Source organism: Ixodes scapularis, unplaced genomic scaffold (genome assembly GCF_016920785.2).
Source record: "Ixodes scapularis isolate PalLabHiFi unplaced genomic scaffold, ASM1692078v2 PGA_scaffold0__279_contigs__length_252992795, whole genome shotgun sequence".
In the NCBI taxonomy this organism is placed as follows: Eukaryota; Metazoa; Arthropoda; class Arachnida; order Ixodida; family Ixodidae; genus Ixodes; species Ixodes scapularis.
The window spans coordinates 113986358-114001556 of NW_024609835.1; the positions used below are offsets into that span (position 1 = coordinate 113986358).

General features: G+C 45.9%; 1 protein-coding gene across 2 annotated transcripts in view; it reads right to left on the reverse strand.

The window, feature by feature from the left end:
* Nucleotides 1-237: 237 nt before the first annotated feature.
* LOC8041781 (WD repeat-containing protein 7) overlaps nt 238-15199 on the reverse strand; it is a 102835-nt gene continuing 87873 nt past the window's right edge. For both annotated transcript variants that reach the window (XM_029990742.4, XM_029990754.4), the window contains exons 29-31: nt 8742-8841; nt 8511-8615; nt 238-4098 (exon numbers count right to left, since the gene is read on the reverse strand). In XM_029990742.4, the coding sequence (XP_029846602.3) occupies nt 3913-4098; nt 8511-8615; nt 8742-8841 (391 nt within the window). In that variant the 3' untranslated portion in view covers nt 238-3912. The remainder of the gene's footprint in view (nt 4099-8510; nt 8616-8741; nt 8842-15199) is intronic.

The following is a 15199-nucleotide window of genomic DNA, read 5'->3' on the forward strand; positions in this document are numbered from 1 at the left end:
CTGTGCATGCCTATGTGCCCCCTCTGCTTTTCTGCTCTTGGACCTAAACCCTACTGTTTCATCACTACCTTCAACTTTTGTATTAGTGCTTGGTTGATATATTACGGTAGTCAAGGTACCCATGTTACAAAATTGTTTCCGATTATGGAAGACATTCACTAAAAATGAAGTTTCTAGCACTTCTTTTTGGTGTGTCTAGATACTGTGACTGTTAAATAAACACAAGACTCTGTCCAATATGCATATACACATACATATGTAAGTCCACACATTTATTACTCATGTACATAACATCTTTGAACAAACACTGGCTGCACCAGGCCTAATTATTGCTACAGTGAAATCTCGATTAATTTGAACCCGAGAGAGACCAAAACTTTGTTTCAATAATGCAAAGTTTGAATTACCTGGAGATTCCTTCCTAGAAACGCATAGGGCGGGACCTGCATGTTAGTTTGAAATATCTGCGAGTTAGAATAAAGAGGGCTTGAATTAACGAGATTCCACTGTATAACTTGCATAATGTACAACCGTCTGTTTAAGGACTCCAGTTATATTTCGTAAGCATCTACAAAGCACAAACTTCATGTTAACAAAACCGTCCTTTGTGTCAATGTGGCCGGTCGACGCTCGACTAGATATGCAAGGTGTGCCTTACGGCACGATACGCCCGTAGTAGTAAACGAGTTAATAACCTGGACATGGGTACAGATAATGCTGCACATGGACAAGCATGCACACGGTGTGGCGGGGTGCCAGGCAATTGTAAAGTAGATCACAATAGGGGAGAAGAAAGGAAAGATTGAATTCCTCGGATTGGAGGAAAAAGCGTCCCTCCACCCGAATCGTGAACGCTACGCCCTGTGGGGGCACGGAGCCCCCCCAACTTGGCATTGCACAGTCTGAAAGGCTTGGATCCTCCGCAGCGCAGGAGCACACAAGTTCACGTCGGCTCTTTACAGCAGTAGTTGCATATGCTAGGGCATGCAGACTGCGACTCTGCAACGGAGGAAATTCGGCTGATGATCAAAGTGAGAGGCGGCTGGTCGGACTTTTTGCATGGCCTTTGTCTCGACTGGCAACACTGGCCACCGGTTGTAATGTGTACGTGCTGTGGAAAACCAGTTGAAACTGAGAACCAGCAAATGGATAGCACATATTGTCAAACGGTTCACAGTAGACTTTCCAGACTTACTCTCTCTTACAGTCAGTGGCATTGGATGAGGAAGGCAGAAGGGTGGTGACACCCCCCCCCTCCCCCTTTCACTTTCTCCCCAGACGTTTGGACATTTCTATTAATGCAAAGAAAGAAAAAAAATCCTTCCCCCGCTTTCCACCTTCCAAGCACTTTTTGCCTTACAGTAAACATAGTTTTTTTTTTTTTTTTTTTTTACACTATGTAAAAGACATGTAGGATCTGCATTTGTTTATATGGAGTGGAAAAAGTGGATCTGGCTGTAAAACTAGACAGAAAAATTGGTGCCTGCACATGGAAAGCTTCAACTTTTATGGAATGTGCACAGAGTAGACCAGTTTTACCACATAAAATTTCAAGGCATAGTTATCTTCCTATAAAAAATGAGAGCAAGAAACTTGCCAAAGTGAACTTGGGGTGCAATTGCAGACGACTAAGTTTGTGATGCTATTAACTTGTGGCGCCATCTCACGATAGGTGTAGCAAGCAGACAACAGAATACGTCGGCTCTTTGCAATTTTACTGCAACTGAGACATCAACATTCACAAACTTAAAATTTTTTAAAATACTCCACGCGAGACTGGAATATTAATATTTTTCAAAATGTTGATCCCGATAGGTTAGCCCCGTTGAGTGTGCTTCTCACTGAGCACCATTGCACTGCGGAGAAGCGACAGTTGCTTCCCTGCAGTGGGCCGGTGCTCGGCAAGAAGTGCTTACCTGCCGTGATCAACACTTCGAAAAATATGAATATGGCAGTTAGTCTTGAAGCAAATATAGAATAGCATACCATTTGTAACTACTATTATATTCTCACAATCCTCTCAAATGCATTTTAACAAATGATCCAAGCACTAAGCAGTGCGCCGCGAGTGTGTTAAACATGTTGCACGTGCTGGCATCTGCAACAGTAACGGATCTAAACTAACAACCTAAAACAAATGGCACTTTGCTCATGCATTCATCAATGCCTTATTTTGATTATTTAGTTTGAGTCTTTTAAACCGATAATGCAAGCACATGCAGCATGTGTACCTAAGTTCCCAACATTCTCCTTAATGCTTGGGTAATTTGACAAAAGGATTGTTGAATTGACCCTGGCTATAGCAAAATTTTCTGAACACATGTGACAATGCCCTTTGATAGCACCCAAGTGTTGGCCACCTGCACCTTCATTTAAATTTTTTGTGATTTCATTCTTTTTACTGCCCTGTCATATCATGAGGTAAAACTGATCACTAATATACATCTTTGATTAAAATTTAATCTGTCCTCGTTCAGGCATCGAATTTTTAGGGCGACTTTACAATGATTCAACTGCCCGTGACATCCTGTACACAACGAGGCGGCATAATACAAAGCAACATAACCACACTGATGGTCACATCATTTTAAATGTGTGAAACAGCAGTATATTTACAGCGACATAAACTCTCACAATTTGGCTATCAACGGAACACATAATCTATAAAACATAACGGGGCTTGCCAAAGAATTACCGTGAATCATGTAGCCTCCAAAATGTGGAGGCACCACCGTTTGATTCCTTTGCTAGGCATGAAAATTGAAAACTCCTCAGCAATTTGTCGCATTTACAACAAAACAGAAAGGGGATTATGCTTAGAAGCCTCGATAGTATCCATATATTACATCCAAAGTTTTGGGGTTACTTCGGCAAAACTCTCATAGTTTCATTTTTTTTTTTTTTTTTTTTTTGTGCATGCCAGTACCTTAACCTTGAGTTACTTACAAAATAGGCATAACTCTCTATTATTGAACTCGCGACCACCAGTGTTCCTCCGATGAAGGAACGGCGCTCTTCGCAACGCGGAACTGCAGCAATAAACACTTAAGGAACCATGCACCTAAACAAAGGAAGCAAATCTCTTCACACCAATGCCACTAAGCCTCCAAACTACCTGATCTGCACAAATTAGAAGACACCATTTAGCGGACACGATGGTCTTTCTCCGAAGCACAAAACACGCACGGTTGTGCCGCTCTGCATCGCAGAGCAGCACGACCGTAGCAAATGCTGTGACATTTTGGACACGTCACGGCGTTGGTGGCAGTTTCTACAGTTCCGCCGCTTGGCAGTGCAATGAGACCATTCGCTCGTGCGTGTTTCATGCTTTGACCCGTCTTCCTACGTGTCGGCCAAACAACACCAGACGTTTGCCCGGTTCCGAACGAGCCGGACAACAGCAGTGCACAATTGCACGACCATCAATCATTTGACTACAAACACCATCCAGAACTGCGGATCGCCCGCGTCTTCATGCACGTGCACACGCTCGTGACCTTGTCCACTCTGCCGGTGCAGCCGGCGGAGCAGACGAGGCCACCTTTACCCGGCTATAGTCCGTCGCAGGTTAACGGCAAAATGAGCCTCCAACGGTGCTCTCCGCTCGCAACGATGGGCCGTTTACTCCTATCCGGCAGTTGCTCTGCTAAAGTGGAAAGAGAGGAGGCTCTTACGGGAGGAGTTTAACCCACCGTTCTTAACCTGCAACGAACTAAGGGCCCCTCCCGGTCGCCCAATTTCTGTAAGCACGGCGCACGAGACAGGGGAAGGGTGGAACGGGCCCGAGAAGAAGCAGACGACCGGAGAAAGAGCGCGATGTGGCGGCCGCGGCAGCCGTGCCGGAACAAGGTGGTACGAGTGGGTTGTGGGTATGTACTTCTGGCCCGAGGCTCAAGGATAAAGGGGCGTGGATTAACTGAGGTTGAATCGGTGCTCGGAGCCGTCGGCCAGCAGCAGGATGACAACACGGCTCGTCACCCAGACCAGGCGGGCCATCTTGAGAGGGTTGGCGCTCACGCTCTTGGGCAGCGGGGGCGTCGAGTAGGTGCGCACGCAGCGTGTCTGCGCATTGCCCAGCCCAAACAGTCCCGCCGCAGTCTGCGAGACAAGGGCACCAGTGACGCGTCAGTCAGGCCCACCGAAGCTCCGGTAATTGGATAGATGGGCAGAAAAAGTTTATTTCGGCGGGTACAAACAGCCGAAGCCCAAGCAGCCGAGCACCGTCTTTTAAACACATAAAAACGAGTAAAAGCGGATGATAGAGAACATTTAAATCCAACAAAAAAGTCCTCGTCCATAAACATGGTGCTGTACGTCGACGTGAACAAGGCGTGGTCCCGGGTGCCCTCTATTATTATGGCGACATCTGTGCCATTAGAAAAACTGAGATTAAAGGCTGGTTTGCACGTTTGCGTTAGGGTGGGACAAAATGCTTCGTGCTCGCTCGTAACTGCTTACTACAAGAGGACACGCTTGCGCCATCTATCAGGAGGCCCTGGAACACTTCCAATCTGTGTCTGAGGTGTTCGTGAGATCGAGTGCATGCACTATCCGAGACAAAGGCTCGTTTATGGCACTGTCTGGAATTATTTCGAGCCCATGATGAAAGGATAAAGACCAGAAAAGTTTGAAAATATATGCCCAGATTGCGTCGTACGCGTGTTGCGAGCGGTTACGAGTGAGCACAACACGCTCGATAACCCTCGAACGCAAATATGTAAGCCAGCTTTAAAGGCTTTCCATAATTCAAACGAATCGGTGCCGCTCGATTTGCCTCGTATGTTTGGAATGCATTGTGTATCTCTCGTTCAAATCTGAAACCTCACCAAGTTGACAACCCGGGTCGTTGCACCGCATTACACCCCGATTTAGAAAAGTGGCTCCCATCGCGAGGCTTGGGAGGCACCGTTGTGCACCAAACGTGAAAGAGATCAATATTTTAGTGCGATTTGAATGGACAAAGGCACCTCACTTGTTACAATATAACGGCACTATACTCAAGGAAAGTTTTCTGTGGCACTTCAGAAGCGCGTAGCTTTGATCGGTGCTCGACGTGTGAGAGAGTGAACGGCACCCGTAGCTTCGCCTTTGTTGCCACAAAGTTGCTCCCAAGCATAGCTAATTAATGAAAGGGTAGGTCGGTGGCATGTCGTACAGACGCAATTTCCTCCATGGCACAGGTGTGCCACAGCAAAGCGACGACCGTTGCATGTACATTGCGGACACCGCTTTTCCACAGCATGAAAGTGCACGAAGAGCAAAAGCACTTCGACGTGGGTTTGTGCCCAAGCTAGTATTACGAAGAAGATTGTGGTAAAAGTAGAACCGACACAACGACAATCCCAAACACATAGTAGCAAAGACTTCATTTCCTCGACGTGCTAGGTACAAGCTTATAACTAGCAACTTACGTTTAGGAAGTCTACATGTACAAAACACAGACTAAAAAATTAGCAGTCGTTGGGCAGCGGCGTCGCGTTCACGCACCGTGGGTTGCGTGAACAAAAGCGTTTGGAACAAAACAGACATCCGACGCTTTTGTTCCCAACAATTTTGTATCTTTTTGTGCCTAAGTGTGTGAAACAGCATCTCCCAGACGAGCTCTTGGCATTGACAGTGCTACAACAGCATTTCGTTATCGGCTATTTTTTCTCTTTTTCTAGAGAGCGCAGGGTGTTGGCATTGGTTACTACGAAGAATGGCATCACCTTAAACAGAATGACATTGAGGCAAACTAGTCGAAGCCGTGGTGTAGCTCAGTGGTAACGCGCCTGTGTAACACGCGGCGGACCCAGGATCGAACCCTGCGGTGGCGGGCAATCTTTTCCAAGGATTTGACAATGTTGACGACGGATGCCCTACACCCTACGTGAACACCGGCTACGGTGGTAGTCATTTCCAATGGTGGGAAGAGCCTGCGACAGATATCGCAGTAAAGGACAATAACGAGAAGTTGACGGTGAAGAATTAGAAAATCCTCCTGTTAGATGCAACTACAGTAGGCTCTCATTATTTCAAACTCCAGGAAGCCATAAATTTTGTTTGAATTATCAGAAATTCATCAAATTTGATGCGAGATAAAATTATGATTTGCCATACGAATGGGTACAGATACAAAGCAGATATTTCGTGATTTCCTCTACATAGGCTTACTGATCATAAGCAGGTATGCCACACATGAAACATTTATGAAATCTATGACACAACTTCATCTATCCTTCAAACATTTTGTTTATCGTGGGCCGTTTCGACAGCACGTCACAACTCAAAACAATTTAGGCTTGGTCATCGGGCCAAAGAGTTGTCTAATGTCAACTGTTAAGCAGGGGACACATGGGCATTGAAAATGGGCAGGATGCGGCAGCTTCATAGCAACTTGTGCGGACACAGTGATGTGGACCTATGCCATGCTGCCACATCACAGCGTCCGCGCAAGTTACTCAGCGTGGTGCCCGTTTTCATAGCTCATCTGTGCCCTGCTCGAGCTCTGTAGAGTATCGGTGCACCGCAATCGCGGAGAAGCAACACCCACAAACGCAAGCTCCGCGGGTATTGCGAAAGTCGGAGCCGGATATGTAGAGAGTTTGGCCATTCATTGGGAAGTATAGGAGACAAATGAGGAGGCACCATTGGCCAAAAGCTGGCTGGGCGTGTTCCAGGGCGTCTTCACAAATTCGAATGTGGCCAACCAGGAGCCGGAAATAATACCCTGGTGGTGGTCGCGAGAAAAGAAATTAATAAGTGCGTCGGAGTAACTCTCTGTGACTCAAAATATGGTGCACGTGATGTTTCAATTACAATCATCCAAGATCGTGGTGAAGGGAGCAACTAGCAGAACGATCAACATAATTCGTACGCCAGGCGCCGAGGGCTGGAATCTGCCGTCCGAGCGGACGCACACTGTCCGAGCAAAACAGAGTTAGAGCGGCACATTCGTTTCTGACATCTTTGCACATGATCATAATCAAAACATCACATGCACCCTATTTTCAACCAGGAAGGGTTACTACATTTAACTCTTATGCGCTTATTAAAACCATATACCTATGATTAAAACTGTTTCTTGCTACCACTGCTAGGGCATTCTTTTCGGCTTCTGGTTGGCCAACAGCATGACAAGCCCTCTTTTTGCGTCTGGTGCACGCCCTAGCTCTGCCCGCACCTCCCATTGACCAAACCCTCTCTAGACACGGCTCTGGTAAAGCAAGCTCCGCGGGTGTTGCTTCTCTGGAGCACACCGGTGCTCGGAAAAAAGCACACTCAACGGGGCCGCGAGAACAAAATTAATGAATTGCACGAAAACGCTGTTCGAATAGACCTATCTTACCAACTAGTTTGAGTATGCCACTGCTGTTGCCATGCATCGTGGGAATTGTAGTCTTTCTGCATGCATGCCAACCACGCTGGAGGTCTGTGCGAGCAGAGCACAAGACGAGCTGTCTCGCACAGGCATCTGCCTCTTGTGAACTACATAGTTATGACGGCGTCAAGCATGCGTGGAACCCTTAGTGAGATCAGTCTATTAAGTGGCTTATAATTACATTAAGTCTAATGGGACAACCAAAATTTTGAAATTTGTTTGAATTAACCAAAAATACGAAATATCCGAGTTTGAATTATTGCGAGCCTACTGTATGGTCGATGATAGGCTAAGAATTCAGAAGAAGCTCTGCCTCCAGCATGACCTTGTTGCCTTTCACCAGACTTTGCTGCACATGCAATCAGGTGTCATCAAAAGGCAGAGAGCTTGCACTGGAGGCGGAGCATCCAGTGAATTCTTAACCTGTCACTGACAGTAGTACCTCATTAGAACGCCACTGTGACTGTGGCTGAAGGAATATTTCCGCTTTGTTTCCTGATAGTAAATTACTAGCCTTCTTTGATGTACCAGCATGCACAGCACTGGTGCAGGGTAAACTGCACATTCAATCTGTGTTTAAGGTTGGGCTGCACTCACAAATCGAATGACCAGTATACTTTGAACACTATACTTTTGCGCAGCTTCTTTTTTTTAAACTCAGGTAAAAATAGAAAATAAATTTTCTTTGTTTTATGGGTGACTGGTTAGCTTGTACTGTGATGTCATTGTTTTCTTTCTGTGCTATTTGCTGCATTGTGCCCCTTTGTGCGTCCTGACTGTGCACTTTTAAAGAGATGGATGTGCATTATTTCGTTGCTTCAAAGGTGACTGCTTAATTTTCCTTTCCTTCGTTTTTTTTTATCCGGTTTTTTTTTTTGTTGATGTGCATTTTGATGTTTGGTTTGTATTGGTCATGCAAATTTTCTTTCTGTTTTTAACATTTATCTGGGCTTTTCAAATGGTGCGACAGAGGGGAAGGTCGTCACCTCTTCAGGCACTTCATTGCCCTTTGAGACGGCCCCCCAGACAACCACACTACTCGTCGGCTGTCCGAATAAAAACTTGGACTTTGAAGTCGAAACGGGTGACATGGCCTGGATGGAGTGAAAACTGTTTCTAGCGGCCATGACTTGGCCCGCCGAGGGCTCACCTGCCAGAAGCAGAGCTTGTTCTCCCCGCTCGAGTAAGTGGCCAGGTACTTGCCATCGGGGGAGAAGGTGCAGGCCACCACGGTTGCAGAGTGCGCAGCTATCAGCTGTCACCGCACAAAAGCAACAGGCACATCGTTCATGTCTCGTGTGACGCTCAGGCAACTGGGGCCCATCGCCACAGGGAGAGGAAAGGCGTCCCACATGGGCCTTGTCTCAAACACCAAACCCACCTGCGACTTGGATGCCCGCAGCTCGTAGAGAGCCAGCTGGCCGGTCTTGGCGCCCACAGCTATGCGCCGAGTCGCTCCGCAGTAGCTCACATTGTTAAACCTGCAAAAACAAAATTTCCCTCCAGGTTTAGATATTTCCTGTGGGACCTACTGCAATTATTGTCTCGAGAGCAACCACAATTCCTTCGATGCTCCGTGTTAGGGCTGACATACAGAATCATCTTCTGCCAGGCAAAAAATCCTCTCCAGTGTCCTGTTCTCCCTTCCCTCTTGCTTTTCTATTCTTCCTCTCTCCTAAAAAAAAGCTACGGTACTTCCCACAGAAAGAAGGAGGGTCTCCTTTTTTCACTAAAAATTAAAGCAGGCAATCCTCTCATCATAAAAAAAAAATACACATTTTCACTCCCTGCCGAATGGAAAAAAAAAGCATTTTCACTCCCTCGATTGCATAAAAAAATATGCAATCGAGGGGCAGTTACATCCTCCCTGGTTACTCGTTCGGGACTGCAGTAGGAGGAGCGAGTGTCGGAGTAAATACTGCCCAATCATTTCTTTCCCCAACAGACTCCACACACTAAGCATCCAGTCCACATAGACTTGTTTGGAACTATACGCCCGATTTCCCCAGGCTCTCTGCACATGCACAGCGTTGTCGGTCTTTGTACGAGACGTCGCTGTGACATTGTTTTAATAACCTGCAAACTAGACTAAGCGAGTGCTAAGATGATTACAGTATTTTCCGGTGCATAAGTCACATTTTTTTTTTTTTCAAACATTTTTCTTGGTGCGTTTTTTACAACTATGCAATTTAATATGTTTTATTTTCAACAATATCTCACGGTGCGACACAATTGTTTGTTGTGCCATGCGCCATCTTTTGTGGAGCATTGTAAATACGTAGCCATAAGTGGTGTTGCCCCTTCCAGGAGGCGCCGCCGTCTTCCTTATCTTCCAGAATCCACCTCCCGCCACAACAGCCGCACTTGCCGTTATGCTCACACTTCGACGATTTCCCCAAAGAGGCTCAATGTGGATAGGCAAGGCAGTGAGAATAAAACTTTTACAGCACGTGATGGACGTTGCCTAATTCAGCCATGGTTTAGCATTCTTTTGCTTCAGTCCAGAAACACTGAAAGGTAAGTGGGCTGTATCAACGTTACTAAGCCCCTCAGCAGGAAAACTGCCATAGAGCCTCCTTTAAGAAAGTGGCTCCGATCTGTACTCGAGAACCGAGCTAATGGCGATCGCAATGCCGCCATTTCTCCCACAGCGTCCACTTCGGGAACTGCACGGATGCACGTCGAGTCGGGCGCAACCTCGCAGGGCCACTCACAGTAGCTATGTTCATGTTTCAACTTGTCGCTAAAGGGTGGCGCTGTTATCGTATTTAGCTCGGTCTCGGTAGACGCCAGCAGCCCAGGTTTCAAGGGCGAGTTTCCCAACTGAGGGTTTTAGTAACGTTGGCTGGTATACACGCATTGCAGAAAATATTCTCGTGTCCTTCTTAGTATCCATTTGATAAGCAGTTTTTTCTGCCACGCTCCAACCTTTGTTGATTGCAGCTAGCTGATCTCTTAGCGGTACCGAAATATGAGAAGCATGTTAAGATTTATATCTATCTGCCTGCGGGTTAATGCACATGTCATCTCTATGGATTGGCCTAGGCTGGACCTAATGGGCCAAAGGTTTGTTCATGAGTTTCTGGCATGTTTAAATTCCGTTCGCTCAGCGTGTGCAAGCTCGAGTGAAGCTGACTACCTTTTCATTTTGCATGTTTTATTGCTGCGAAAGACTCAATTGTCCCCGCCAGACAGCACCATGCTATGGGCATTTCTTGCAAGTCGAAATGTCACAGTTGCTGTGCTTCAAACGGTATGTGTGAACTGGCCGATTGCGCAAAAATCCAAATTTGCAATACCAATGTGCGTAAAAAAAAAATTAAATCATAGCGTGAATTATGCAAAGATGTGCGACTTACACAAAGGTGCGACTTACCTTATATACCAACGTTTCTGCGAAAACGGCTCAGTATAAGTGTGAATTATACAACGGTGCAAGTTATAATAGAATTACACATGGCCCACCCCTCCCCAGCCTCTAGTGGTAGTGTACACTTTTTCAAAAAACATTCTAGGCTACCACCATGTTACTGATGATGATGCAGCTGGTATGACTTTCGCACCCCCTATCAGCAAGAAATATTTTGCCACTTTTTTGAACTGCTGAAACCTGCTCAGCACGATTTTTTCTATGTTTTGCAGTTTTGCAATCTAAACTTTCCGGCCTCTCTTGAAAGTTTTCACTTTATTTTTCTTCCGCACGCTGCATACCCTTTGCATTATCTTCCACTGTGAGAAATAGGGATGGTGAGTGCCTGCCATTCAAGCTTTTCTGCTTGCCATTTACGAGAAACGAAGAAAGGGAAGAACCTGGAACGGCCTTCGACGCGATGTTGCAAACAATGACAGCTGTTCTCTCCACTACCAAAGATTATCTGAGTAGAGTCCTTCTCACTCATCGCCAGAAATAGCTGTTTGGGTTGGGGTGGGGAGTGGATCAGTCACTTCTGTTCCTTTGTCTTGGTGCTGGTGTTGTGAAAAAAAGCTCTCAAAACGTGCCCCAAAACGAGGTCCTCTTGGATTCTGTTCGATCGTCCAGATGTGATTGTGGTCGACACAGTGGTGCTGCATTATTTGAGATCTTCCTTAAATAAATCCTTTTAAGATAGCGTGACACCGTGTTGTACGGGCAATATATTGTTTGAATGTTAACACTTGCTAAATTTTATGTCAGAGTCCTGTCGTGTACATCGATAAACACATCATTTGTGCGTATTCGGCTATCTTCTGTTATACACATTTGTAAACACAACAGTCAGCTATCTTCTGTTGTAAATTATTTTCGACAGCTAAGTATGTGCTCTGTCGATTGACACGGCTGAGTGGGTGGAGCTGTCAGAACTCATTGTAAAATAAAACAAACATTCCAGCCCCATTCGTTTTGTTGCACGCGTATTCAACAAGAAATACTAGTTTTGCTTTTCGTTTTAAATGTGGTACAATGGTTTCTCAATGTCCTCGGGAAAATACATACTACACAATGAGACGCAAAAGATAGAGGGAAAAGGCGAGAATTTAGCCTCCAGCAGTGTCTGAAATTGTGCCTACCGAAATCAACAGTCCACTCAGTTAGGGTTAGCAGAGACGCCAGTGAGAGACTAGCCTCAAACCAGTGAGTGGGCTCGAAAAAGGTTTTCTTGTCCCTGGGATCCGGACAAAATGGTCCCGGATAAAATGGTCCCAGACAAAATGGCCCCAGTGGAAACGACTCCAGACAAAATGGTCCCAAGTGCAAACCCGGATCGAATGATCCCAGGTAAATTTTGCAGCATAGTTTCCTTGCTCTTCGGATGTTAGTCATACCAGTAGCTGAGCAAAGAGAAGAGAAAAGCATAATATAGAAACATTATACAAGATTTATGAAATAACGTATATAAAGGGTGTCCCAGACAATTGCATCAAACTTCAAACAAAATTTTCAGCCTTTCCACTCTGGTGAAGATGGAAGACCAGCGAAGCTGTACTATGGTGGGATTGAAGTATTTATAAAAACTTCAGCCGGCTTGGCGTCCTGTCGTCGCCGGGCCTCTCGCTTGCGCTTAGCTTCTGTGGCATGATCGTCGTCCGTGGTTTTGGCTCGCCGGCGCCAGTCACATCGCCGCCTCTGTTCTTGGCAGCGTTCCAGACGAGCGATCTGCTCTTCTTTCGCAAGGGATTCGGAACCAGTCGACACAGTGGAATCGAGGCAATAGCGGCTTGGCGGCGTTTGCCCGGCCATTCGTGCTGCTGCGCACGTCACCGCTCCTTGTTTTCCCGCTCTTCTTCCTCCGAACAAACGGCACACAGCCGACCAATCTTGAGTCCAAAGGGCAACTGATAAGAGTGCTAGCCCGATCTCAATGTCACGGGACACAGGACACGCATGATTGGTAGGGGAGACGATGACGTAGGGTGATGGTGAACTGGCTCAAGTTTTGTGTCGAAACGCTGCTTGTCCGCAGACATGATAGTGGGGGAACTATAAAAATAAATAGTGGCCCTTAACAGCTTTGCTGTAAAAAACAAATCGCTGTGCAGGAGTGAAACCAACTGTATGTCATTAGCCAGTGTCTTAGGAAAGTGCACAAAATCTTTTTAGGGTGCCTAGTTATTTAATTAATTAAGACTAATTAGATAACCTTTTAATTATCTGTTTAAGGGCCGAGGTGTGAATTGAAAATTTGTAGAGTGCATTGAGAAACACCCAAATAAGGTGTTTGGTGTCATCCTAAATATGAGGCATGTGCATGGTAATGTGTTTCATCATGGATGCGCACTTTCTTGCTGCTCAGTTCCGTTAATTAAAAATGTAAGAAAATACTTTCGCAAGATGCACCTATTTTTATTTCAAATCTACATTACATTTTACTAAAGCAAGGGTGCAGCCGACGCTGACGCTACGAGATGATGGGACAGTGCTGAAAACATGCAATAACGATCGTCGACCTCTCTGTGTATGAATGATCACCGGCTAGTTTAATCAAGACCAGAGTGCACTTGATTAAACTATGTGTATCTATATGTTTAGCAATTTCTAGGCTCCAGCCTTGTACAGGTCTTTGACTTATGCGCATAGGAGCCGTGCCATATAGCCGAGTAAGCACTAATAAAAATTTAATGTAGTTTTGGGCTCGTTTAATTGGTCCCTAAAATACATAACGAAAAGCTTGAATATCTCGAAATGTACATTTCAAGTGTGTTGAATAAAGCTTCCAACTGTTGATTAGAACTATTAAAGAGTGCCCAAAGTGTCAAAAAATCACTTGGGACTAGTATTTTGTCCTACACCCCTTGTCCTTGGAGCCAAGTGTTTCTTGGAAAGGTGTATAGACCGTTTTATCGTGTGTAGCGCCATTTTGAGAGCGAGAGAGAAAAGGGGAAAGGGCTCCCGGTGCTTTCCCTTTTTCTGATTGTGTAGAAAGAGGGAAAGTCCCGGATGAGAGGCTTGGCCGGTGTTGGGCGTCTGCAGTGCCCCAACTTCGTTCGCGCTTTCTTCTACGTTTCAAACACCCAAACTTAATTAGAGCTATGGTCTTCGATGGCGACAGTCCCCCGGTCATCGGGACACCATTGCTGGGTAATAGGGTGCACGAATAACGACAGAAAGCGTCGAATACTGTCCGAGGACCTACGTAGCTTGCATGGAATCCGGCAAGGCAAGTACGGCTGGGAGGTTTTTCAGCTCCATTGCTTTCCGCATGACTGGAAATGATAAACCATTTATACATTTTTGCTTGCCATGGGCCTATTTCAACGTAGCTGCTTTTAGTTGTAATCAACAAGCGATACACGAAACGGGAACCTCAATTAACTTTGTAAACACCCGGAGTTGCTACATATCGTCTTGCTGTGCTGTTTTTATCTACGTGTCCCTGTTCTTATATCTCATTGTGAATGAACGATGAAGACGCTCTAGATGTACTTTTATCGAACCGCAGAAAGCCTCGAAGCAGCCACGAATTATTTTACTATTTGATGCAATATTTTGGGTACTCACCTCCAATTTCTATCGCTGGCACGTTCGCTGCCACTGTTCCCCCGTCGCCACACTGGTGGATGCCATGACTCAAACAAAGAAACGTGCACATTGGGCTCGAAAACGCAGATCGCAACACACGAGACGTTCCTGCAGCGACTATCAAGCGCCTCAAAGCACGGAAACAACCCACCAGTGGCACTTCAAGGAGCGCTTTTGCCGGCTTTCTGGTATCGCGCAGAAGATTGCGATTAAAAAACAAACAAACAAACAATAGAACTACGTTTTCAACAATTTCCAGCCTCACCCGGCGGCGGAAATGAGCCTCCAACTAAGTGTTGTAGATGATAAAATCGAGTCAGTCAGCACAGCAAATGATCACTATTAAGATAAATTCTGTTACGAAATTTTACAAGCTGAAACAGCAGTTATCATGAGAAAACTCGCACGCACATTGCGAGTGTCCCCCATGTTCATCGGCGGTACAGCGTTCGGTGCGCGCTCCATTCACAAAATGTTCCGAGCGAAGTCGAGAGGATGGCGTTGAGGAAACGACTTTTCGGTTTACGGACGCAATCCACTGCCACGGGACACAGGGGTCATGTGGAAAGCGATAGAGCTCAAAGACATTGCAGCCACTCTCGCCTTGCCAGGTTCCTTGCAAGCTACATATGTCCTCGGACAGTATTCTATGCTTTCCGTTTTTATTCCTGCACCCTATGACCTAGCAATGGTGTCCCGATGACCGGGGACTGTTGCCATTGAAGCCTCTGGCTCTAATTAAGTTTGCGAGTTTAAAACAGGAAAGAAAGCGCAAACGAAGTTCGGGCACAGCGGACACCCAACACCGGCGAAGCCTCTCATCCGGGACTTTCACTCTTTCT